The 25,712-nt window shown below is 38.5% G+C and overlaps 2 protein-coding genes across 4 annotated transcripts; one reads left to right on the top strand and one right to left on the bottom strand.

Annotated features, from left to right (window-relative positions):
* Positions 1-1,638: 1,638 nt before the first annotated feature.
* On the bottom strand, positions 1,639-14,738 carry LOC144655891 (follicle-stimulating hormone receptor-like). 3 transcript variants are annotated; one of them, XM_078516066.1, is made up of 6 exons: positions 14,612-14,738; positions 14,059-14,287; positions 12,611-12,682; positions 6,373-6,447; positions 3,846-3,917; positions 1,639-3,262 (listed from the first exon to the last, which is right to left on the bottom strand). In XM_078516066.1, the coding sequence occupies exons 2-6, from the start codon at positions 14,262-14,264 to the stop codon at positions 1,741-1,743; spliced, it is 1,947 nt and encodes a 648-aa protein (XP_078372192.1). In that variant the 5' UTR covers positions 14,265-14,287; positions 14,612-14,738; the 3' UTR covers positions 1,639-1,740. The 3 variants fall into 3 exon arrangements, with proteins under 3 accessions (XP_078372192.1, XP_078372194.1, XP_078372195.1); XM_078516068.1 differs by lacking the exon at positions 14,612-14,738 and adding an exon at positions 14,400-14,590; XM_078516069.1 differs by lacking the exon at positions 14,612-14,738 and adding an exon at positions 14,400-14,590 and having other exon boundaries at positions 14,059-14,284.
* Positions 14,739-18,489: 3,751 nt separating this feature from the next.
* On the top strand, positions 18,490-24,285 carry LOC144657905 (uncharacterized). Its single transcript, XM_078518249.1, has 4 exons — positions 18,490-18,525; positions 20,796-20,994; positions 24,085-24,238; positions 24,273-24,285. The coding sequence occupies exons 1-4, from the start codon at positions 18,490-18,492 to the stop codon at positions 24,283-24,285; spliced, it is 402 nt and encodes a 133-aa protein (XP_078374375.1).
* The last annotated feature ends 1,427 nt before the right edge of the window (positions 24,286-25,712 follow it).

The following is a 25,712-nucleotide window of genomic DNA, read 5'->3' as shown; positions in this document are numbered from 1 at the left end:
TCAAAAAAATCTTTATTTCTTGTAGTATTTTTCTTAAATGTACCACCCCTATTGATCTCGTGCCAGCGCGGTAATATAAAGGCTTCTAAATTCGCATTGTGAATCCAGCACGGCAGTATGCACCGTGATGTTACTATCATATTACAGCCGTGAAATATTTTCGTGATAGGCAAAGCATGTTTTTAAATGAAGTGTTTCTCCCAACGTAAGGGTGGGAAAAGGAAACGTTTTCTTGATGCGACTCATTTTTCCACTGCATGAGAACACGCGCACTTTAAATGCGAATTGTATTTGGAATTTTTTACCACGTGGTCCTTCATATTTGATGTTTGCTCAAGACGGCCGCACTGAGAAATATACAAGGATACTAGAAGCTATTGTACTAATAATTCCACCTTTTTTTTCTTCAAGATGTCTCTGACAACTTGTCGCGACAATTTTTTTGGTCACAAATGTCAGGACATTACAAACTTGTCCGCTAGTGCGAATCAGCCCTTACTGGTTTACACTTCCTCGATGCATTATTTGCTAAATAACTCGCGATCTTCTAGTGATTCATTTTTTTTCTCATGGTCCCTTACGTTAAGGTTAAGAGAGATAGCTTGGCCCGTGAAAGATTCTAACTACACCTACACAAGACATTCAATGTGAAGTGTTTATATTCAGGATGTGTCAGTCAGTCATTCTACTAGTCAGTCAGTCAGTCATCTTGATCTAGCATCCCATGACAACCCGCCAGCCTCTCAATTGTGCCGTCAGAACACTAATTTCTGTCTCATTAATTCATCAAAGTCACTCAATCGTCAGAAATAACATTTTTTAAAGTTTGTGGGCGTTTGACTAGCTATAATTAACATAATAGTTTTAATTGAAACTGGTTAGCTCAACAAACACGAGGTTCTTTAAGTTTTAATCAGTTATAATTGTGGGATTATATATTTTTATGTACAATTTTACATACAATGGACCACCATACTCGTTTCATGTGAAAACGAACCAAGATACCACAAATAATACTTTCAAACTCATTGCCATTACTCAGCTATTTACAACTGATGCCGCACATGTACATGATACAGATAAAAGCACTGTAATGCACTTAATTTAATTGTCGTCATTTACATCTGAAAGTACATTGCTAAGGATTTTTATAGTGTCAAAACTAATTAGTAGCAAGTCACTTTAAATTATGCCGCAGTCGCAGACTTCAAAAATTCTTAGATTCATAAGTAATTTTATTACTAGAATGTCAACTTTTCCTGAAATGTGGTGACCACACGTAAAGTGGTCTCAGAGGTATTAAAACGCCAAAACGCCCCCTTCGAGTATTTGCAAATACATGTATTTACAACTTTATGTTTGTACTTAATCATTTACATGTAGTGGAGATTATAGTTAAGGCTATATTTTCAGTTTACACATTCTAGCACTTTTTTCACTACATCTTCACTCTTATTTTACTTCTCTGAAGTTTTAGGCAATCAAGAAGTGCCGTCTTTAGTGTATAGTGGAAAGTCCCAAATACGCTTTTAGTGAAAGAAGAAAAGTGGAAAAACCTGAAGCGCTCTCGTTTGTGTGTGTGTGTGTGTGTGTGTGTGTGTTGTTGTTGTTGTTGTTGTTTTTTTGGGGGGGGGGTCCTTTTTTTTGTGGGGGGGAGGGGGGATTATTTGGGAGGGTTTGTTGGCATTATTTTACCTCGAGCTCCAACAACGATTTTCAACAGAGTCGCAGGTTGTCCTCTTACATTGATTTAGAGACTTGTTTATGTGTTTCTTGGAATTCCAATTCTTCGTTGGCAACAGGAACAATTTTATTTTTGGCTTTACTTCCGGTCGACTGCTCGTCGATTCTTGACATTTTTCTTGTTCGTGGGGCACTGGACGCTGAAAAATCATCAACGGAATTAAACATCAATGAAGGAACCAAAGATGGAAAGACCTTTCTAGAAAGACGATGGAATCTGCACCTGATTTCCCGCCTAAAGTGCGTGTGTTTAAACGCGTAAAGAAACGGGTCCAATAGGGAGTTGATATTCAGACACGTGACTGGGAGCCATTGGCCAATAGAAATCTTGAAAACGGTGCTTTTGAAAGCATCGCCTTCAAAGTCAAACGGGTTGCTGTCAAGATTGGCAAAGATGGAGAACACAAGAATGAGGATTATGGGTATAGCAAAGAAAATGAAATTAGTGAGAACCAAAAAAGCGATTTTTCTGGCAAGAGACATCTCTCGCTTGACACCAGCCTGGTTACTGCTTCTTTTAACAAACCTAAAAAGCTGGAAGTACAAAGGAAGATTTACAAGATACAGCAACACAATGAAAACAAGAGAGAACAGAAGAATCAGCGAGGACCCTGACTTGAACTGCTCATCGTAACTCAAAGGAGCGCAAGCTCGTTTGATGTTGTAATGTAGACCGCCGACACCAAATACGGGCATGACAGCAAAAGCGATAGCCATGGCCCAAGCAAAAAGCAAAGAGATTTGAGCACTTTTCGCTGTCATGCGTTTGGACGGCTTCACACAGTAAACAACAGCAAGATATCTTTCAAGTGTAAGAAGCAATGAAATTGAAACCGAGATCAGTTGGCCAGAGATGAAGATTGGACCAGTTGAGGGTTGCAGCTCTTTCCCTGCCCACATAACCTCTTCTAAAACACTATCAATGTTAGAGATGTTAACATGGGCCACCCATATTGCGTAAATACCGGTCAGGAGGTCGGTAAGTCCCGTGTGACCTATTAGGATAAATGAAGGTACCTTGCGCAAAGAGCGAGATGTCAGAATTGTTACAATTACGACAATGTTTAGAAGGATAGTAAAAGGACTTAGAGCATACTCTAAGTAAAACAACGTCTGTGGCAATGAGGTATGCTTTATAAAGTATGGCATCACGACATGGCGGAACTCACATTCCGATTGCTTTACGCACATGCATTCGGGCAAGTATCGGTGTCTTATAAATCTTTTGGGATCCTCCTTCCCAAATTCCAGAAACTTCATGTCATTAAACTCTCGAAGGCATTCCTCTGCCTTCTGTTTTCTCTGTGACTCATTGACAATATTTCGTGGGTTGATCACTGTACAGTTGGGACAAAATTTACACCAAGTGACCCCCCTGAGTTCTTTGAGGTTTGGAAGGACAAGGATGTTTTCATCCGGGACCCAGTCGATTGTTCCAGTGATGTCCAAGTATTCAAGACGTTCGGTACTTTGTGACTGGTTCCCAGTCCATGCCTTAACATTGTTGAGGCTAAGATTTCTGTGGAGGAAAGAATAACAATACTCATGAGGGATTGCATTTGTTTCATCTAAAAATGTTTAACAAAACAGCTCCAACAAAAAACGAGTAAACAATGGAAGGCTCTTGCAATTTTTTTAAGCACTAATAAATAAAGCACTAAAACGAAAACATCTTTGTTCTGGTGCAGAATGTTGGACGAGACGTCTGGCCATGCAGTTTTGTAACTCGGCAAACAAACAAACTCAGTAAACAACAACTCGCTGCGTTGAGAGCCATCGGAAAGCGCTGTATTAAGGCAAAGGGCCCAGAAGACAGTCAGGAGCCTCTCCCGTATACAGCTATAGCTAATTCGAGAAAGGTTGTCGGAAAAAGCACAAAAGTGCACGCGTCAAGACCGAAAGGTGGTCTGGGTAGCAGTAGAGTGACTGCAGGTGCTGAATAGTAATAAGATGACGACATGACAAACGAAAGTCGAAATTTGTACAGAACAGAATGACAGTTTGTATTTCGTGTTCCGTTTAAAAGTTAAAATTATCTTTCATCTGTCGTTACAATTGTTATGTCTTTTTCTACAATTTTTAAACGTTTTCCTGATACTTACAAGTATTTTAGCCGATAAAGTCCTCCAAAGAATTTGCTGTCCACATCTCTGATGGAGTTTCTTTGTACAGAACTAAAAAGTAAGGCAACCGTGATGTTAATAGCGGTCAAAATTACGTAATTTGAAATGAATGCTTGATATTTTGTAATTTGATTCAAATACATAACCTTAAAGTGCCTATGAAGTAAAAAATAATTTTGCTCAATTTGCTTGTTTATGTCTTAGTTAGCACGAATATGCGTGTTTAAGAGATCAAAAGCGCTTTTTTCTAGTATTTTTTTAGCCTCGAAGTTTGGATTTCGCAATTTGAAGTGGGTCCTTCTCGCGCGCGGCCAAACGCTCCGGTTTCACCGGAAATGACGTACTTAGTGGTTCTAAAGACACCAGGATTATGGCGTAAAGAGAGCAAAGAGGGCTGGCGAAAGCTATATTTCGGCTTTTGAGTCAAACTAAGGCAATTGCGCAAACGAAACTGCAACAAATACACTTATTTCCTTTGGTGAAGCTTAGCAGAGTAAATGGAAGCAGATTTCCATGTGTATCGTAAAGCTATTCGTTCACTTCTGATGAAAACGCAAGAAGAAACGAATTCTGTTCCGTCGGCAGTTCAAGGATCGATGTTCTCAGCACAAGCTCTTCCTTGCCACAAATGAAACGATCAAGTCATGAAGCGAGGAGGAAATTTATTAAAAGAGTTACCTCTGTAAAGGATATGGCGGTCTCTTTCTCATTCTGCCCTGACTAGCCGAAAGAAAGATTTAGCAGTCGCGCCCGGAGTTTCCCGGCGCGCCATAATAAACAAGACGAAGGACTTTATTGAAAGTCTATATGTTACACAGCTGGGTACAGTATACGTGTTATTCTTTTATTATGAGACTTCGTTCCTCAAAATGTAATTTGTATGGTTAGTAGATCGTTTTATCATTCATAAGGTAGCAGTCGTTTCCTTTCCCAAACACTTGAAACGATCGATCGCCAGACGCAAACGAATGCATCTGTGAAAGAAGCAAAAGTATGGAATGTATAAAATTCGACTTGAGTGAGTTAGAAATGCTTGTTTGTTTTCAAGTAGCGCGCTTCGAATTTTGTCATTCACGTCTGCATTTCCGGTATTCTATGGCGAATGAACTTTTAAACAATACACTGAGATCTTGCAAAATCTAGGACAAATTTTACGGCTGCCTTCACCGGAATTTATATTTGCCGATAAACACGCACTGTAATCAGGATTTATCGTATCCAAATAAAGACGGTTGAAAATATACCGTAGAGCTAACGAACCATAAAGAGCAACAACTGCAGTTCTGTTTATTCTTGAAGAGGAAATTTTTGGTTTCGATCAAGTCAAAAAGTGCTAACCTTGAGTTTGAAGAAGTGTTATCTTGCCGTGTTGTCAAGTTTAATTATGTCACTCTCATGCTTCGGAGAAATATGTCAGTCCACTGTACTTTCCCACACAAGAACACAATCAAAATGAAAGCGAGCAACTGATCGCTACTTGTATTAAAATCACTAAATCGTGATATAATACCGAATAACCACCGGGATAGGCGTACCGTAACCTGAATTTACACATTCGACAAGCAAGCAACCCCGGCGCGGCAAGCAGCGCTCGTGTCAATTCCGAAGCCCATTGCGACACTGCGAAACCAGTCACAAAATCAAAGCCCGTCGATGTATGTGCTTTTGGAAAAATAAAATTCTAGTTATTCATTTTTTATAGAATTTCTCTTTATCTGCTTTGCCAAATTCGATCATCCTCGTCAACCAGCGCTTGTGTGAAAGAGCGCTTATTCGGCTTGCGGCGGTTGGACAGGTCCAACTAACTACTTCAGTCCATTTAGTGTACGATCGTTTCGTTCTTTTCTGCTAGAAACTCACTCAGCCAAGTCCGAGATGGCAACATATCGTTCTTTTCGGACAAGATTTCGATTTATCAACGAAAAGCAGTAACAATCTCGCTGAAGTAGTGAACTTCACTGTGTATCAATAAAATTAAGTGTAAACTGATCCGTGGAACCACTAACTACGTCTTCGGCCATCGTGTCCAGTCTCCGGACCCACTGTTTTGTCTTACCGAGGGCACTTTAGACGGCAAAAAGTCCGATTTCTCTCTTTTGACATTATTCTTTTTTTAGCTTTTCGGAAAGTACAATAATAAGCTACCAAAAAAAGCAAAAAAGTTTTTTACTTCATAGGCACTTTAATAGTAAAATTTATCTTGAGTATGAAGTTCACCTATATGTGTCCATCTTTTTTATCTTTCCCGAAATCTTTTTAAGTGGATAGCTGGGTGGAATTTCTGAGCACGGGCAATCTGAATGACACATCATTGCGTTTATTGAGCATTTTATATTCTCACTGCTTTTCGAAGCAAACTTTAAAGTGTGCATGAACAGTCTCAAAGATGAAGGTTTTTGTCAATTTTCCAACAATTATGTGTTTTGCAAAGCGCGAGATGTACTTTAAAAAAGAGACGTAGAGAGGTGGCAACATTATACACAATTATTGCAATCTAAACACTTACAGATATTGTAGGAAGGATAAATCAGCCAACAGTCCTTCGGATGTCAGATTGTGTAATTCATTTCCATCCAAAATTCTGGTAGAAAAAAGAAAAATACATGAAAAACAAAATTCTTTCTTAATAGTAGCAACGATAACTGGGATGACAGAAATTGAAGAATTTGTTTCCGTTCGTGACTATATTTATAACATTTAACCCTATTCAGACCGGGGGGGTGGGGCTTTTGAGGCCTGCGTTGACTTTGAACTTTTATAACTTTTTAAGATTTAACCAAACGCTGCCAAACTTTCTGAGTTTTCCTCAAATTTATCTGGCAACAATTTGGTAGGGTTGGATGATGTGTCAGGAACTTGACATCACCATGGCAACGGCATTTTGACAGGCATGTTTTCCCAAATTTGTAATTTTGCGTGTCTCTGTTAATAAAAATCAACTTAAATGGAATTATTTTCACGGATTTAAAGCACATTTTTATTTATTTTCTGGCATTTTGGAAAAATTGTGAATTTTGTGTGTCGACGCTGGAATCCACGCTAGATAACGATAACAACAGCCAAAACAGCAGATATTGTGCCATGTTGACTAGTTCTCGGTTTTCTGTTACATTAAAGGGACTGTGTCACGGCTAAGTTAATTTTATGTTATTAAATACACCCGCTATGAAACTAAATGTTTGCAAAAAAATAATTGTATGATTCTAAATGACAAAATCATAGCTTCACTGCACCAAATATGTTTCCCGGCGTTGTAATTTAAAGTTACAAGCAAACAAGATTAACTTTGAAAACTGTTCCGCCGGATCACTTTTCAAAAACCCATATCGCAATCTGTTTCAATCTTCGTCACTTTTGGCCTCCGTGCCTTCTTTTGCATTTGGTGTGTGATTTAAATATTCCTTCACTGTTTTAAGATGTTATTTTATATATTTAAACGAATTTGGTGGTCATTTCCTATGCCTAAGTTTGTCTAAAATCCGTGACACGGTCCCTTTAATAAAAGAGATAAGTAGTGTTAACAACAATATTTATACAACGTAAGGTTTGCGTTGGTTTTATTAACATTTTGCCAAGTTTATCTTTCAGTTCTTTTGGCAAAACACACGTTAAGGAGACAAACCAAAAATTCAGTTCATTATTTGCCAAAAGTTAGAAAATGCCACAACTCGGTGTTCAAAATGACTTTTCTGTGTCGTTTCTAAAACAAGTACCTGCTTTAGAGGCAACAATTGCAATCGCTATCTAAAAAGCAAATTGCCAACGGAAATCAGTGTTGGGGGTTGAAGACCGAACGTTTCTACCTGACAAAACACTCGTTTACCTGGCAGTGAAATGACTAAGTATTCCTCCGTATCCGAATTGCTAAAGCTCCCAGGGTGTTTAGTGCACGACGAATTGCAGCTGCTGATCGTTAAAGGCGAAAATGATTTATGGTCCAGTCAGTTTCAGCGAATAGCTAGTCATGAGGACCCGCATAGGACATTTTTCGGTTCGCTGTTGGAAGCCAACGTTGCTACAGACGCCATACGTAATTATATAGCAGAATCGCAAAAATGTGTCAATCCTGGCAGTGGAGGTGAATTTTATCTTGATTAATAATTTCGACGTTCGCAGCTGGCATTTTATTTGGTTTTTATTTTTTTTTTTTTTCACTGAGAAAGATAACAGTTGTACCAGTAAGCCGGATAGCTGAATAATAACGGATTATATTAGTGTACAGTTCTAAAAATCATTTAAAGCAATGTTTAAATCTGTTTATCGTTCACTTTGGTTCATTTCACGCAGCGAAGTCATTGCGGCACGGCGTGAAGCCGCGATTGTAGGTTTTTCTGGCAACCAACGCGTGAAAACTTTAACTTGAGGATTGAAACATTTTTTGCTATAGTAGTTATATCAATTGTTCGCTATGCCAGTTTTCTCCATGTTTCTCCATTTTTTATTTTTTTTTTCAATTTCTATTTATCTAACGTCAGATATGCAATTATTATTTGCACAATTAAAAAGTCCAATCAACGACAAAAAAGTAAATGAATGCTGTGAACAAGTTTAAATTTTCACTACCGTACGGTAATCGGACTGATTTCAGTCGAGCTCGCGGTCTGTGATGGACCCACAAACGAAGTTAATTGCTGGGCGCCATGGGGGAAACATTTGCTGTACCACATGTAAATATCAACGAGGAAACATTTTGCTTCTCGCGAACAAATTTTGTTTTCGCAACGAATGTTGTGTGTGGGTGCAACCTGGGATACTTTTTTGGAAATAACGTTTCCGCATTAGTTTTCCTTCGTTTGCGGGGGCCTTAATGAACTGGACGACATGAAGTCATGCTACCAATTTAAATTGGTAAAATTATTATTGTAACAAAATCAGCAAAAATTGAGAAAGGAAATAACAACGAAAAGCTTACTGTTTTGGTTAATAAAAGACGACAGCAGCGTAGTTTGCTTTCAAAACGCACTAGAAAGAGAATCTCTCACATTGTTTTTTTTCTTCTTGCAAAACACTGTCTCGTTTACAGCGCCAGTAAATAATTATTCATGTTAAATAACTTAGGAGTGTTGAAAACCAATCATATTCGAGAATATCGAAGTTTTCGGTGGTTTTGATAAATTTAGATATCCCTGTGTGCCAGAAGTAATAATTACTTGAAAAAAAGTGACGCTACTCATTGACTTGCCAGGTCCTGCTATTATCTCGAATTTTGCTTTCTGACAGACTTGTGTTTAAAAGGAAAAAAACATGTTATATGTTTCCTACAACGTAACATTAAGACGAGCGCCGAGGGTAATTGGCCCCGATATTGGACTGCAGGTTAAATTAAGAGCAAGTTTGTAGAAGAATCGAACAAAAATTGTTTTTTTGCGGCAATTCTTAAAATACAGGGATTTCGCTCATCTTCTGCATGAAGGTAGTCCTTATTAAAACTAAAAACGTTATGTTGTTTCTTTCTTCAAATATTTTTATTTTTCTGAGAAAAACGAAATTTTTTGATTTGACATCTAGACTCGTCTAGACTCGATTGAGAGGGTACAAATTGGGTTGAAAATTGACCATTTTCAATCGATTCGTATGTCAAAACCATCACGCGCAGAAAAAAATAAATACAACCGGTCTATTGCATAACTCTTCCTTGTCGAAATAAGCATAGTTTCAAGAGTTTTGGTTTAATCTAATTATTTTACGGTAAACAAAACCAGACTATTCTCACGCGAAATGAAAGTCGGTCGGTCAAAAGAATCGTCATTTTCACTATGTGCCTTATCTCAGAATTCCTTGAGATAAATATATTTCAACTGTAGAAGGATGATACTTTCAAAATATTTAAAGTTTTGTCTGGGTAAATGATTAAGCACTTGTCAAAAAATTATTCAAAATCGTACAAAAACGACACAAAATCACGCAAGCTTTCGAATGCGTGACCAAAAGTATTACCAACGTATTTGTTATTTAAATCAATTTAGTCGCAACACTAGCAATACCAAGGCATAAATCATAATAAATATGTTCACCTTTGCTTGATTATGATATCCTGTCCCATGCAATACGTTCTTTCCTGTCATTTCTTCAATGGCTTCCCGTTCAGTTCGCATGCCGCTTGTCGAATCCGTCTGCGACTAGTAAATTTGAAGCAACCACCGATACGAGTTTAACCAAATATGTATCGTCATGATTAACAAGCCCTTTTTGTGTTACTTGATTAAGCCATATTTCAGGTTATAGCCGGCAAAGCGTTTTCGATAAGCCACTTTGCAGTGCCTGTTGGCACCGTTATTATTCGAAGTGAAGTATAAATTTGCATACTTTCGAGACAAGCGTGACAGTTTTTTATACTTAGGGGGTGGGGTGAGGAAGGGTCTTAAATTTTTAGATGAAGCAATGGTTTGAAAACGTTTGGGGATGAATTGTCACAAACTCGTATTTGCTACGTGATTTACTTTACTTATAAGTTCTGCTTACGCTCAAAATCAAAGAGAGAAAAACCGTAAAAGTATTGACAAAAAGCCGCTGTCAGGAAAGAGTGTTGTAATCTATTAAAGTTAGACTTTCTAAAAGTCGTTTGCTTCTCGTTTCCGGTTTGGTGGTAGTCTATAATCTACTAATTGCTGGTTGCTCCTTCTATAAAAACCATATAATTCAGTTATGTACTTCATTATTCTCCAAAACAACAAAGTAAAATAATTGACCTCAACTTGTGTGTGCGAGAATTCACGTTGTTTACTTTTAGGAGACGAGACTAATGTAATTTACTAAACTCGATTATAGATGTTTGAATGATTTCTTTTTTCTCACGAACCATTTGTGGAGCAACCGGCACAACACAGTCCCCGTAAAGTGCTTTTCCCTTCAGTTGTCTGGTGAACTGTTGGAAACTCCACATGTTCTCGCTGCACTTGGTGTCTCATGGAAGTTTCTTGTTCTTTTAAAACGATAGTTGGCAGTCCTTGCTCGCATGATCGACGCGATAAAAGTAAATTAATAACCGAGGTCCCTTTGCCCATGTAACAAGGATATAGAAAATCATAAGTCCCTCTGGTCTTTTGCTGGTGTTAATGGCGAACAGGAACTTATTCTCCTTACATGTCCTTAGAGCATGCTCTAAGGAGAATAAGTTCCTGTTCGCCATTAACACCAGGTATCTTTAACAAGCAACAGGATGTTAGCGCTTTTACTATCTGTCCCTTTCATCGATCCGAGCTTGGAATTGGATGGCGAAAAAGTTCCAGTACATGCAAAGTTCCTCACGAGATTGCTTATCACAGTAAAGGGAAGACTTCTAAAGGAGATAGAGATGTAGGAAGAGAAATATCAAATGTCATATTGCAGAAAACTGGTATCCTTGTTGCCGTGGGTTCAGGTTTGACGTTGTGAAATTCTTCTACATCCCCATGTAAAATACGGTATTAGTTTGTGACAATTCATCCCCAAACGTTTTCAAACATTTGATTCATCTAAAAATTTAAGACCCTTCCTCACCCCACCCCCTAAGTATAAAAAACTGTCACGCTTGTCTCGAAAGTATGCAAATTTATACTTCACTTCGAATAATAACGGTGCCAACAGGCACTGCAAAGTGGCTTATCGAAAACGCTTTGCCGGCTATAACCTGAAATATGGCTTAATCAAGTAACACAAAAAGGGCTTGTTAATCATGACGATACATATTTGGTTAAACTCGTATCGGTGGTTGCTTCAAATTCACCAGTCGCAGACGGATTCGACAAGCGGCATGCGAACTGAACGGGAAGCCATTGAAGAAATGACAGGAAAGAACGTATTGCATGGGACAGGATATCATAATCAAGCAAAGGTGAACATATTTATTATGATTTATGCCTTGGTATTGCTAGTGTTGCGACTAAATTGATTTAAAGAACAAATACGTTGGTAATACTTTTGGTCACGCATTCGAAAGCTTGCGTGATTTTGTGTCGTTTTTGTACGATTTTGAATAATTTTTTGACAAGTGCTTAATCATTTACCCAGACAAAACTTTAAATATTTTGAAAGTATCATCCTTCTACAGTTGAAATATATTTATCTCAAGGAATTCTGAGATAAGGCACATAGTGAAAATGACGATTCTTTTGACCGACCGACTTTCATTTCGCGTGAGAATAGTCTGGTTTTGTTTACCGTAAAATAATTAGATTAAACCAAAACTCTTGAAACTATGCTTATTTCGACAAGGAAGAGTTATGCAATAGACCGGTTGTATTTATTTTTTTCTGCGCGTGATGGTTTTGACATACGAATCGATTGAAAATGGTCAATTTTCAACCCAATTTGTACCCTCTCAATCGAGTCTAGACGAGTCTAGATGTCAAATCAAAAAATTTCGTTTTTCTCAGAAAAATAAAAATATTTGAAGAAAGAAACAACATAACGTTTTTAGTTTTAATAAGGACTACCTTCATGCAAAGGATAAGCGAACAATTTTTCATAGCATTACCGAACGTTGTCGGATTCTTCTACAAATCTCCTCTTAAAAACTTTAATTTTACAAAGGAACGACTTTTCTAGGTTGACACTCTGTTTCCAAATGGTGCCAGAGCGATGGACATGCAGTTAACAACACATTATGGGAAAATGTTCTTGATGAACCTCAAACTATTTTCGCCTTATTTTCACATCAAACTAAATGCCCAGTGTGTAAATGCGTAGGGATCAGTAACTAATTTAAATTACTACAAGTTTAAAAAAAATGTCAAAAAACGTATGGTAGTTTTTATTATACTTACAAGTTTGTAATGTTTCGATATTTATGGACAAGGGACGTTGGAACATGCGACAAGTTGTTATCGGATAAGTCTCTGCCAAAATAATAACAACAGAAAGCAGCATGATAGTTAGTACGAGTAAACAAATACATGTAGGGTGTCATGTTCAGCAGGTGGAGTGTCTTCAAAATTAAAAGTTACTGTTTGTTTTGGCTGTGTAGAATCTGTAAAATTATTAAAAGCTCAGGGTGAACAACTTGTTTTGGGGCTTTTCGGTCTTAGGCCAAACTAAGTAGTCTTTTAAAAACTGTATCGTGTCCATCAAATTATTTAAAAAGGAAACTTGTAGTTGTACTGAAGTCTTTGTTCGGGTACAGCATAACATTATTTCTAACGTTATCTCCATATTTCCCCGAGAAACAAAGAGCCAACTGTCAGTTTGATCATTTTTAAAAATATGTTTTTCTTTAAGACTATTTCATTAAAGATATCGTATCACAGTCCTTTTTTTTTTCTTCTTGTTATTGTGCTGCTCGATCTTCTGAGGTGCTACTAAGGTGCTTCACTAAGGCAAGCATTAATGCATCTAATTTTAGCTTCATAAGGTACAGAGTTAATCGCATACTCGCAAAATATAATTTTATCTCATTTTTCCTGTTTGTATCTCGGTCGCAATCATGCAATAAATATCATATAATTCGGAATAACTCCTATGGACCTTTCTTCGCCAATCGTTTCTTTCCCTTTGTTGTTCTACATCTACATCTACATATAATTAGGTCGGTAAAAATCTTAAGATATCACACCAACCGTTAAAAAGCACGTCAGTTTTTTGTGGAAATTTTAGATCGATCGATTAGATGGATTGCAGGATTTTGGTCTTTTCACAAGGAAAAACTTGTCCTTGGCCTTAAAACTTTCCCTTGTTATCACTCCTCGGCTATGCCCTGAATTGCCATTGGCTTTCATTGGCTATATGATTCTTCGGTTATGGTTCATTTAGGACAATACAGTTCTCTTCTAAAGCATCGCCTAATTCCAAAATTCTGGTCGGTTCACACGATCAAATAATACCCCTTCACAGGTGTTCATCATAACCATACATATATAATGTACTCTTACTATTGAGCATCGCTGTGCGCTTTTGCGTGCTAACTAACGTTTAAGAAAAATCCCTTTTTCCAAACTGTGCATCCTCTAGAAGAAGACAGCCACTACTGTATACGCCCCAGTTTTTGCTAAATTGTATTAATGATACTTTTGACTTATTGCATAACTGAGATCTACCGTAGAATCACGATTTCTCGAACCACCAGGAGAAACGAAAATTGCTTCAAGAAATTGGAAAGCCCGAGAATTCGGGGGTAAAATTAAAAAGAAGTACTATTCAAGGGAAACGAAAATTGATATCGAGAAATAAGGCCTGAGTATCAAGGAACGAGGGGTTCGATAAATTCTACTGTACTTACAAACTGTACACATCAGGCGGTAGGTGAAGCGCCTTTTCAGTCTCATTTCCTCCGACGAACTTGCATTTCACCAAAACCTTTCCTTTTTCGTTCCGTGAACAGTGGCAATTGCTTGTGCACGATGCGTAACTGTGGAAGTTTGTGTCGACGCTGGAATCCACGCTAGATAACGATAACAACAGCCAAAACAGCAGATATTGTGCCATGTTGACTAGCTCTCGGTTTTCTGCTACATTAATAAAAGAGATGAGTAGTGTAACAACACTATTTGTACAAGGTAAGGTTTGGGTTGGCCTTATTAACATTTTGCCAAGTTTATATGTTCCGTTGGCAAAACACACCTCAAGAAGACAAACCAAAAATTCAGTTCTTCATTTGCCAAAAGTTCGAAAATGCCACAACTCTGTGTTCAGAATGACTTTGTCGTTTCGTAAACAAGTACTTGCTTTAGAGGCAACAATTGCAATCGCTATCTTAAAAGCAAATTGCCAACGCAAATGCTGTGTTTGGGGTTGTAGACCGAACGTTTCTACCTGACAAAACACTCGTTTACCTGGCAGTGAAATGACTAAATATTCCTTCGTATCCGGATTGCTAAAGCTCCCAGGGTGATTAAAGCACAACGAATTGCAGCTGCTGATCGTTAAAGGCGAAATAATTTATGGTCCAGTCAGCATCAGCGAATAGCTTGTCACGTTTGCTGTATTGAGCTTTTTTGCGTGAAACATTGTTAATTACACTCTATTGATTCGGCTGTGTAACACCTGGTGGGTTTAAATAAATACTCAATATAAACCGATAGTCGGTAAAACAAGTCCTTATATTTTGCTCTCGATGTCAAAAAATTTTCGCTATTAGCAAGAGATAACGCTTTTGCGATTTTTTTTCAAAGAAAAGAGAAGCTTATTGCCTTTGCAATATTTTTATGTTATATACATGTCATGTTTAAAGTTTAGTTTTGGCTACTTTTCAAAAGCCTAATTCATTTAATTTGGAAGGGCGAAGATTGGTCTGTGTTTTGGAAAGTTACCGAATTACGCTTAGCAATTACTAATTTTGTTTATTTTATTTTGAATTAAAGTTGCAAACTTCCAGGTTTGTTTGCATAACGATAATAATATCTTTTAAATTAAACAAGGGAAGAAGAATAAATATAATTATCAGTGGTTTCAGTAACGGACAATACACTAAGTTTCGCTTTCTTTTGACTAATTTAAGAATATCCAGTTGCATCGAAACATTAAAAATTGATGCATAATTCGTTCAGAAATGTGAACCTGCAGGAAATTTCAATTTAGTTTTGGCGACAAACTCAGTGTAAGAAATTATTGTAATGAATTCGTTACGTCGGAAGCAGAAAGCAATAACAGTGAACGGAAGTGTTTATTGCACGCGTAGTAAACTCACGGTTGGAAATAAACCAACTCTTAGCTTACTGGGCGCTTCGATTCTCACACGAAAACGTCTCAGTTTATTTATATTAAAGCCGCTCGTTTGACTGGCACCTTAAATTGCATAGACGTTAAGATGCTTGTCGCCCAACAGTGTTAATAAGATGGGCTAGTGTAACAATTGACATTTTTCGCTGCTCAGAAGGCATTTTAAAACTAACATTTCACCTACATGTGATACGTATGTTGGTCAGGACTGCACAAAAAAGAAAGTGCTTATTGCGTATTAGTCGAATGTTCGATACCCTGTTGTCCAGGAGCTACCTTATTGGTACTTATTTTCGCGCCGCTTTAATTTCGAACTTAAAGCGGCGCGAAAAAAAAATTCGCGAAATTTAATACCCTCCTAATATTTCTCGTTTCTTCAATTTAATGAAGAAGCACATGTCTACGTATTGTGTATAATGTGTAACAGCTCAATGGCATGCATACATTTGCTATATCTGTGTTGCTTTAAACCTCTTCATCTGTTTGTATTATAGCGGAGCTCCCACGCGCCGAAGGCGCGCGAGCGGAGCATCCATAGGCAGGCAAATGGTATCATATCGAACCGAGAAATTTTGGGAGTCGCCTACGTACGTACGTACGCCCGTACGCACGGATTAGGCCTAGGGACGAGGTTGCCCGCCCGTGGCTTAAGAAAAGTAAGGAAATTACAAACAGCAAATAAAGCTCGCAAGGCAAGAGACAATGTACACAAGGGGTAAAATTACACAGCGATACTTCACATAGGCTCGATTTCCAGCCGTTTTTCGGGAAAATGAGCCCGCGCTCCTCCCCCCCGAGAGCACGGCTGGACGCGTGAGGTCCCCTTTGTTTGCCTTAGCCAATCAGAATTCCGCCTGCAGATTTTTGTCAGGCCGAACAGGCCGCATAAATAATCTTGTCAGACAAAGATGTTCAAAATGACGAATGTTGCGTGTGGCACGTGAACGGATTTTAGAGACGTTTATTATAGCAAAAAGCGATAGAAAAGCAGGTTAGCGGCCAGGATGTCTTCGTAGTCAGCCAACAGGGTCAGGAAAGTCGCTGATCTACAAATCTACATTCGAATCTTGTACGCGGTGCCAACGTAACGGAACGAACAAAGGAGGTCACCCAAACATTGAGCTCAAAAGACAAAGCGCTCGATTAAAGCAAGAACCATATCCTTTACAACACAGAATGTCTCTCTGAAACCAACTTTCAACTTTCTAGTCTTTCTAGAAGTAAGATAGAACAGTCTCTGGCAAGATCAGACAGAGATAAATCCGTGATAAGACAAAATACATGTACATCTTGCAACAGTATTGATTAAACAATGCTCAGGGCCCGGAATCAATTAAATGCACGTATTAAATCAACATTTGTATGAAATATGTCAGATCTTTTCTTTCCAGTTCGAACACTTTAAAAGCTTTAAGCATATCTTGCAAATAGAAATGAGCCAAAACAAACCGCGCTAGCGAAACAGAACCAAAAGTGTTAAACTCTTCAAACGGAAATACGTGCAGCGCAGACCTATGACCTTTAGAAATTTGCTAGGCCAGTCTTTCGGCTCTATTTAAATCAATACATACATGATACCTCCAAATAATACAGCATATAGTACCCTTCAGAAACAACTGGGAAGCAAAAAAAGGTCGAAAGACCGAATGTAATATAAACGGCAAATATACGAATTCACCTCCGATGACATATGAGAACGCATAAATTACTATTTTTTAATTACGTCACAGACATGGTAGGCCGCTCACGCGTCCAGCCGTCTCTCTCGGGGAGGAACAAAGACCGGACTCGAGGAGGCGGCGGAAATCGAGCCTATACTTCACAGCAAAATATCTGAAAGGTTTATTATCCAACTGCTCTATTTTGTTAGTCTTTTTTCGTGTGAGTGTATCGAAGCCTTTACGCCAAAAAAAAAAACAATATTGCTCGATGGCTCTCGTTCGATCGCTACACGGTTAAATTCAATTTATTGGTCTCTGGTCGCATTTTTAGTAACCCTAAAACGAGCAATTGACGTTATCTTCTATCGACTGGATGATGTGGACGTTTCAGTTTGATCTAAACGAAGTAATGTTATGAAAACGCGGGAAAATGTGTTGCGCGGTGTTCACTGTGTAGGCTGAAAGAAACCGAGAGTATAAAAAAGAGCGACAGAAAACTTTCTTACCGTAATATTTCTCGCACGATGTCCTCAAAAGTCACCTATATTCCGTGAAATTGTAGATAACGAAAGAAGTGTACGATGAGATCCGGAATAATTGTGAATGATATTCCTTGTGCACGTCCAGTTTGCTAGTTTCTGTTGTTCAGTTGCGGATGAATCTTCGGCCATGAACATCAAGAATACAACAACTTAAGCAATGATTGTGTAAAAACGAAGCTAAACACTGCATGGATCAAGTCCGCTGAAGAAAGATACAGGGACCTGATGAAAGGTAACAACTTGTACTGAATTGCTGAGCCTGATTTTATGACAGAAAATTTCATGACGTTTATAAACTCAAGCTTGCTTTCTAAGCGCAGTTTCGATAGCTTCTGTGTCGGCAAAGTTTAGATCTTTCCTTAACTTAAGCAATATACTTTGCCCCTTTATTAAAGTCGCTTAAACTGTGGTTTGTAGTACATTTAAGCTGACGCTTACTTGTCAGTTCATTGTTTTTGTTCCCCTGAGTTGGTTTCATTCTCTATGGATTTACCGATTATCTATTGCCGTAAGTTGATTTTCTTTGGCCGTCAATTAAGTCGAATTCTAATCCCTTGCCGTGAGAGTTTATTTCTTATTGCTGTGAGTTTATTCCGACTTTCAGCCTTACATTTTCTCGGCGGAAGAAATTCATACAGTATAAGTGACGTTTTTCGTAGTGCTAAACGACGACAAAGCAAAAAGCTCGAACAACTCCAGCAAAAATTAAATAAATTAAAGGGAAGCTCCGCTTTTAGGTTTGCCTAAATCTTTATATTACAATTGCAAAGAACGTTAAGCATAAGGGAAATGTCTTTGACTATCCCTTGGTACATGATGCTGTTTGTATGGTTTGGTTTTGTTATGAGTTGATGATTTTCAGCAATAAGAAGTGTAAAATAATAATGAAATCCTCGAAACTAAATGTCTTTTTTTTCATTTTAGCGAAAATTAATTCCCTAAGAAAATAATTTTGTACCCAAATCGGGAGAATAAAGACCCGCGAAATATGCCGAACTTTTTTAGCGAAATTAATTGCCCCAATGTCAACTAACCAGCCGATACAGATTAAAACAACAATTAGATCGGCAAACACGTCATTTTCATAGTCATGTGCGCATGCCGCTGAAGGTTTTTTACCTTGATAAATAAAGAAACATTACAACTTAATAAGAAACAATTTAATTAATTGAATCATGAAAGCGTCCTTTATTAGTTTTATAACAAACGAAAACCGAGGAATATATTAGACAAACTGTTGTTATAATCCTCCAATAACCTTTCTGCAATATATATATATTTTTTTTTGCAAAATCTATCGAACATCTAAGGTTGCCCTGAACAATCCACAAAGATTTTATTAGAGTATGGCAAAGTTGTGTCTAGACATACTGATCACAATTAAAAAATGGACTTCGCCGAGCTTTTTACTGAGTTACACCGAGGGTTTTAATAATTTATACTGTTTTTTTTTTCTTACCGTTAATGCCCAGAAAATGACCACAAGTTGAATTGTTTATCAAAGATTGGGCAGAAAGAAAAGTAGTCAAGAAAGTATATTTTCCAGGGTAGCTCATTCAGCAACGAAGCTGGTATTCATTGGGTCCTAGGGCAATAAAAGTATGTACAATATAAAAATGTTACAATAAGAGAAGAAAATTTTCCAGTAAACGTACACAGGAGTTGATGGGCTCCTGACATATATCAAACCACCGTTCACAATCTTGGATTACGCATTGCGCACGGTGGATTCGGATTTCAACTATTGTATTCCGTAATCCATGTCCGTGGATTCGGGACTCCAAACTTTAGGAAATTCCTGATTCCTGATATTGATTCCTATCGCCGATTGACAACGCCTGGAGCATTTGATTCTTCGAAACCGTCAGATGGGTATGCGAGGACTTTCAAGACAAAGTTAAACAATAATTCTAAACAACACAACGCAAGTTATCTACGGCTACTTCTACCAATATTACTAAATGCGTAATCCTGTTCAGCATTATATTTTTCTGTGTTTACCGTATGCTATGTAATTACAGCGTCGAATAGTTTGAACAGCGCCCGAAATAGCAAGAGAAGATCAAGGAAACGCTCGAGTTTTTCGACAGCTTTTCCGAAGAACGTTCCAAAACAAATATTCTCGATGATCCCCGAACAAATAATTCTCAACGATTCAACTTCGGTTTCATCTTCAAGCAGGCTTAGCCACTACCACTTCTGCCAAGACTAAATTTATGGAAAATTTACGTGGCTTTCCTAATTACATATTCAAGAAACCGGCATACTACTGAAACCCTTTTATAGTGTTGACAGTTCAGTTTTTTTCCGAACAATTTTTTTCTGAATTGTGATAAACAAAATCAGCAAAACTTCACGGCGTCGAAAAATAACTTATTCTAGTCGAACCCCTATGAAGCTGCCTCGGAAATGATGAAGTGGCTTAACAGAGGCTGGCCGCTATAATAAGTGGGTTCGTCAGAAAATTAGGAAGTCGTGATAGAAACGTCTCTTTATTGCCTAGAAATCGAAATATCATCACTTAGCTTAGTGAAAACAGAATCACGTTAAGCGTGAGTTTAAACGTTTCATCAATCGTCGCTTTCAGTCATAAGGTTGTTTAAAACAAGGCCAAACTAATGTCTTTTAAGGTCGGGACACACTATGCGACAAGTCGCTCCGTGTGTACTGCTTACAAACAAGTCGCTGCGACAAGGTGTTTGTTTGGTGCACAAACAGCGAATTTGGAAGAGTGGGAATGCGAACTAGTTTTCCATATTCAATATGGCGAAAATACATGACACGCTCTCATTGGTTAATTCATATTTTGTCGCGGCGACAAAATTCTGTCGCAGCGACACAGTTTGTCGCATGTCACACGAGGCGACATGTCGCTGCAACATGTCGCCTAGTGTGTCCCGACCCGACCTTTAAATTCTTGGTGGCCGCTTAATAGAGGTACAAACAATAGATAAATCCTCATCGGCACGGTCGAATGGTGGCCGCTTAATGAAGGTCGCCGCTAAATAACGGTTTTTATAGTATTATACTGACAAAACTTTCGAGACTTTGATAACTGGCCGCTTTTAATTATCGTTTTTTTTTTTCATTTCCAGCTGAAAAGATGCAAAGCTAGACCTCGTCGGTTGCTTACAGCTGTTTTGGTTAGCTCTGTCGTGGTTGTTTGCATTATCAGTCGTAGAACAGAATACGACCCTTGCAAATCTGTTCCACAAGTGTCATCATTGCAAGAAAATGCTCGCTCCGACAGCAAAACGTCTACCACTCAAACTTCAACGTCAGACCTCGAAACCAGTAAGTTAAGAAGATGGCAATATTTTCTAGCAGGCTTAAAAATGAATTCCAGTCCGTACTGCGCAATCTCGGCTGCAATGTTTATGTGAGCCCACACGAAGGAATGTTTACAAGCAAAACTAAAAATTCCGCGACAAACTTACCTTTTTCTTCATAATTAACGCCAGATATCCTTGCAGAACAAATAATAACGAGTAGAGGAACCTTGACGCTATTTCAAACCGACGTTTCAGCTCATCGGAAATTCTTGAACGAAACGAACTGTAATGGCGGACTAAAAAACCTCATGTATGCGGAGGTGAAGTTAAACAAAAAAAAAAAAAAAAAAAAAAAAAAACCCCCCGGTGCGGGGAGGGGAAAATATGTTTTTACAGTTGTGGGAAAAGAGGGAGACCCCCCGGGGGACCCCCCGTTTTTTTAAAAAAAGGCCCCCCCCAAATTTTTTTTTTTTTTTTATTAATTTAATTTTTTTTTTTTTTTAAATATTTTTTTTTTTTTTTGTCAAAATAAAATAATTGTTGTTGATAAAGCTTCACTTGGAAATTCGATGACATTGGTGGCGTCACCTGGTCCATATATATATCCACGTGCATCCCATTTGCATTATGCCGTAAATGCGCAAAGACTTCTGGTTGTTGTAGTAAAGGTCGCGGGAATTCGAAAACACAATATCAGGGTTATGATTGGCTAAAGCAGCCAAGTGCGAAGGTGGACATCTAGGACATTTGTTTTGAAGCTGGGCTGTATATGTAATGTTTTTCAGTTGCCTGTCAAAAATATAGAAAACAGGATGGTAGCTTTGGAATGAAATTTGACTGAGTTCTGTGTTTTAACTAAGACAAGTTTTTGTGCGTAGCACTGAATAGTAACAATAAGTGTTCTATAGACTGTGTTCTTGAAACACATAGAGAATTTAAAAAAACAAACGTTTTGGGGAAACCCCTCCATCAGGAGGGGTTTCCCCAAAACGTTTGTTTCACATACGGTAAGTTATGTACGTTGTGTGGCGAAGTTTATGTACGTTGGCTGAGTTGACTCGGTAGAAATTCATTCCTCTAGGCCGACATCGAGGATTTTTGTAAATAATTTTAGCCTTATATCTCAATACAAATACAATACAATAAACTTTATTTAACCCTATTCAGACCCCGGGGGGGGGGGGGGGGGAGCTTTTGAGGCCTGCGTTGACTTTGAACGCTTATAACTTTTCCAAGATTCAACCAAACACTGCCAAACTCAGGGGCGGATCCAGGGGGGTGGATTGGGTGGCTAGCCACCCCTCTTGATCCACCAGAAAAATAAAAATAAACAAATTAAAATAGGAAATAAGGACAATGTCCATCCACCCTACATAGTCAGGCGGCCGTTCAAAGTTAAGAAAGGCCATTTTTCAAAAGAAAGGAGATTTTCAAAAGGCCCATTTTATGAACTTCTGGCTTAATAAAACAAAACATGTGCGTACAATTTTAAAAAAATTAGATTCCTTTTAACTTTCAACAGTTGTTTTAGCCTAGCTGGAATGATTTTCTTCTCCATTTACATCTTTTTTTTAGCGAGTTTTTGTACCGTTTTCTCGCATCGAAGCGATTTCAAAAGCAAGCAAAGTCGCCAAAGTTGTTCTCAGGCCACTTTGCCAAGGGCTAAAAATTTTCACGCACGTGGGTGAACAAAAAAAAAATATCTGTTCTTTCCTGTAAGTTCCTGGCTTGTCAACTTTAAATTTCAATCACTGTTCACTTCATAAGAAGTAGACGTTTTTTCCGAAATATAACTCAAGGTAAGTTGAAGAAAAAATATATTGCCAAATTATCAAGGAAGAACAGTGTTTTAATACCCTAATCGACAGCTGTATAAAGCTGCTCAGAATCGCGGAAATTACGCCTAAGAGGCTTCAACTTTTCATCCCTAGGGGGATGGAGCCTTTGGTTCCACTAAATATGGGCCACAGATCCAAAATGATTTGCACTCCACTTTATTTTAAAGCCCGAACCCCGGTTTCTTCGGTGAGAGTAACCTCCATCACAATTTTCTTGGGCTCCCCTGAGTGGGCTTGATGACGAGTCAAAATTTCCCGCAAGCTTTACTACAACTACCGAAGTCTTTGTGCGTTACGTCATGATATGCTGATGTCCGGTCTCATCCCATAATTCGAATTGTGAAGCGTATTGAGCTCTGTAAATGCGCTATATAAGAACCTTTATCATTCATTCATGCAAATGGTCTGTTCTTCAAATCAGCCAAGCAGCTCTATATGTAATATATTAAACACGAGAGACAGTGTTTCATCGGGATATCCAAACAGCGAGAAGAGTAGTTGAAAATACAAAGCGCAGCGGAGTATTTTTGACGAAATTCGATCGAGGTGTTTGAATAGTCGATGAAACACAGTCTCGAGTGTTTGATATACCGGTATCTCCTCAATCGAAACAAAACCTACGGATTAAACGGAGCAATATATCGTTAAAAAACAATTCTTAATAAGAACGGGTACAGTTATGATTTTCATTGTTTTAACTTGAAGAATTATTATTAAGTTTGAGAAATGTAAATCGTTAATGCTGCGAACCAAGAAGAAGTCCCGGGGGGGGGGGGTACTCACATATATGGGCTATATAGGTATGTGCCGCCCGTTCGGGTATGGTTTTTTGAGGTTCTCGGTCCTTAAATAGGGTATCATTTTTGGTCCTTTTGGCATTTGTTCCTGGTGTGATCCTTCGATAGGGTACCTATATTCTATCAGCTTTAATAAACGCCCAGATAAACGAAAAAAAGGTATCTTAAAACTGAAATACCCGTTCAAGTATTAGTAAAGCGATTTTATAAAGATTTCTGTTTGGCCGTGCGCGGTTTGCCGCTATTTGGGTCGTCACAGATCGCTTCTTCTTCCCTTGAATAGGGTGTCATTTTTCGGTTTGGGGCCTTAAAAAGGGTATCAATTTTCGCTTTCTTTATCCTTAAATAGGGTAAGGGTTTAAAAACTTGGCGGCACACCCCTATCCGAAATTTATGGGAGTACCCCCCCCCCCCGGGGAAGAAGTTAAGAAACGGCCTATGAAAATAACTCAACTGCGTTGATTGATTCTTTTGCAGATGATGAAACGCCTTTCCTTTCTCCTGCAGAAAGACTCTTCAAAGTGTACGATGAAGTGGAGACATTTGTGATGTTCATTGGATATCCTCACAGCAGTCATAGCTTGGTGGGCGCCATATTGGACGCTCACCCAGGGATTATCATCCCTCATGAGTACAATGTGCTTGCAAATTGGGCAAAGTACCAGTCACCAGAACTAAAACAGAAAAACCTACAAAAATTCGTTCTATTTTATGACCTTCATCAACTCTCCTTTGAACAGGCCATGTTTGACATTCGAGCAAATAACTCTCTCCGGACTAGTAAGTCTGAAACAGTGTACACGTACAATATTCCTGGTTTGTGGCAAGGGGGATATCTAAAGAAAATAAAGGTAAGGTCGTCTTTTGTACTGGCATTGTAGTGTGAGATCACAAAATGGAAATGACGAGTACTGTTAATGTTCACTCTTCGTATTAAGAATTTCCGAACAAGTAGGATTGAAATTGTCAGAGCGATTAGTATTCCACCATTCTATGACGGCGTTACTTAAATTGATGGCAACTTGTTTGTTTGATTGTTTTCTTAACGACAGATAAACAACGCAAGAGAACTTGACTGGGCAATTAAAAGCTACTTTGGAATGGCAGCCGCCAACCAACGTGATAAGGAACGGTATGGAGATGCTGTTAGTCTGCTAGTCAATAAACTGTTTTGCCCAAACATTGTAGTCTGTGTTTTATATTACAAGTAATTAGTTTAATTAAGATGCATGTTTCCTGGTAAGCAAACAAATCAAATGAGAGGAGGATAAATATCAAGCACTGGGAACGAGTCAGGAACCGCGCGGCTCAGACAAGTCTTCGCGTTTACAGTGGCTGCACTTTTGCGTAAAACAGCCGGATCTGCGAGACTATTGTTGGGCAGAATTTATATCCTGGGATGGTCGGATTGCCAATCATTTCAAAATTTTTAACATGAAACATGTACAAACAATATGAAAAAGATCATGAGTCAAAATGTTTTAGATAAAATAAAATACAATGAAGATGAAGTACTCAACATGACACGAGCATGGGACAAAGAAAAATTCTGAGTCCCCGACGGGAATCGAACCCATGGCCTCCCAGATACCGGTTGGGCGCTCTAACCAACTGAGCTACGAGCGACTCGTTGTGAGCTGGGCCATTGTACTAGGTTGATAAGTGACACTTGGTTGATAAAATTAATGGCCCAGCTCACAACGAGTCTCTCGTAGCTCAGTTGGTTAGAGCGCCCAACCGGTATCTGGGAGGCCATGGGTTCGATTCCCGTCGGGGACTCAGAATTTTTCTTTGTCCCATGCTCGTGTCATGTTGAATACTTCATCTTCATTATTTATTACCGAGCAAAATTTACCATCTTTATTATTTACAATAAAATACAATGTTACCAAAAAATTGACTGCCTTTGGACCTTATCAGCGGGTATATCACTATTGAGGATTCACAATTGATGGCGAGGAACGGCATTTTCTTTGATACTGCGAACAAAATCATTCATGTTGTTATCATCTCACGATGTCCATGTGATTTCATGAGGGGGGGGGGGGGGCGAATAGGTTCGCAGATCGACGGATTTAGCCTTAAAAAGCGCACAGACTGTGGAT

Source organism: Oculina patagonica, chromosome 6 (genome assembly GCF_052425735.1).
Source record: "Oculina patagonica isolate OP01 chromosome 6, crgOcupat, whole genome shotgun sequence".
NCBI classification, from domain to species: domain Eukaryota; kingdom Metazoa; phylum Cnidaria; class Anthozoa; order Scleractinia; family Oculinidae; genus Oculina; species Oculina patagonica.
Note: the sequence above shows the minus strand (reverse complement) of the source record. Positions and strands in the feature narration are given on the sequence as shown.

Bases quoted from the DNA above. Each gene is read 5' to 3' on its own strand.
- LOC144655891 (XM_078516066.1), bottom strand. From the start codon at position 14,264: ATGGCACAATATCTGCTGTTTTGGCTGTTGTTATCGTTATCTAGCGTG. The intron at 6,448-12,610 runs GTAAGTATAATA...TTTTTCTACCAG, and splicing joins TATCGAAACATTACAAACTT to AATTTTGGATGGAAATGAAT. The intron at 3,263-3,845 runs GTAAGTATCAGG...TTTCCTCCACAG, and splicing joins CTTTATCGGCTAAAATACTT to AAATCTTAGCCTCAACAATG.
- LOC144657905 (XM_078518249.1), top strand. From the start codon at position 18,490: ATGTCTTTGACTATCCCTTGGTACATGATGCTGTTT. The intron at 18,526-20,795 runs GTATGGTTTGGT...TTTCATTTCCAG, and splicing joins CTTGGTACATGATGCTGTTT to CTGAAAAGATGCAAAGCTAG. The intron at 20,995-24,084 runs GTAAGTTAAGAA...ATTCTTTTGCAG, and splicing joins AACGTCAGACCTCGAAACCA to ATGATGAAACGCCTTTCCTT.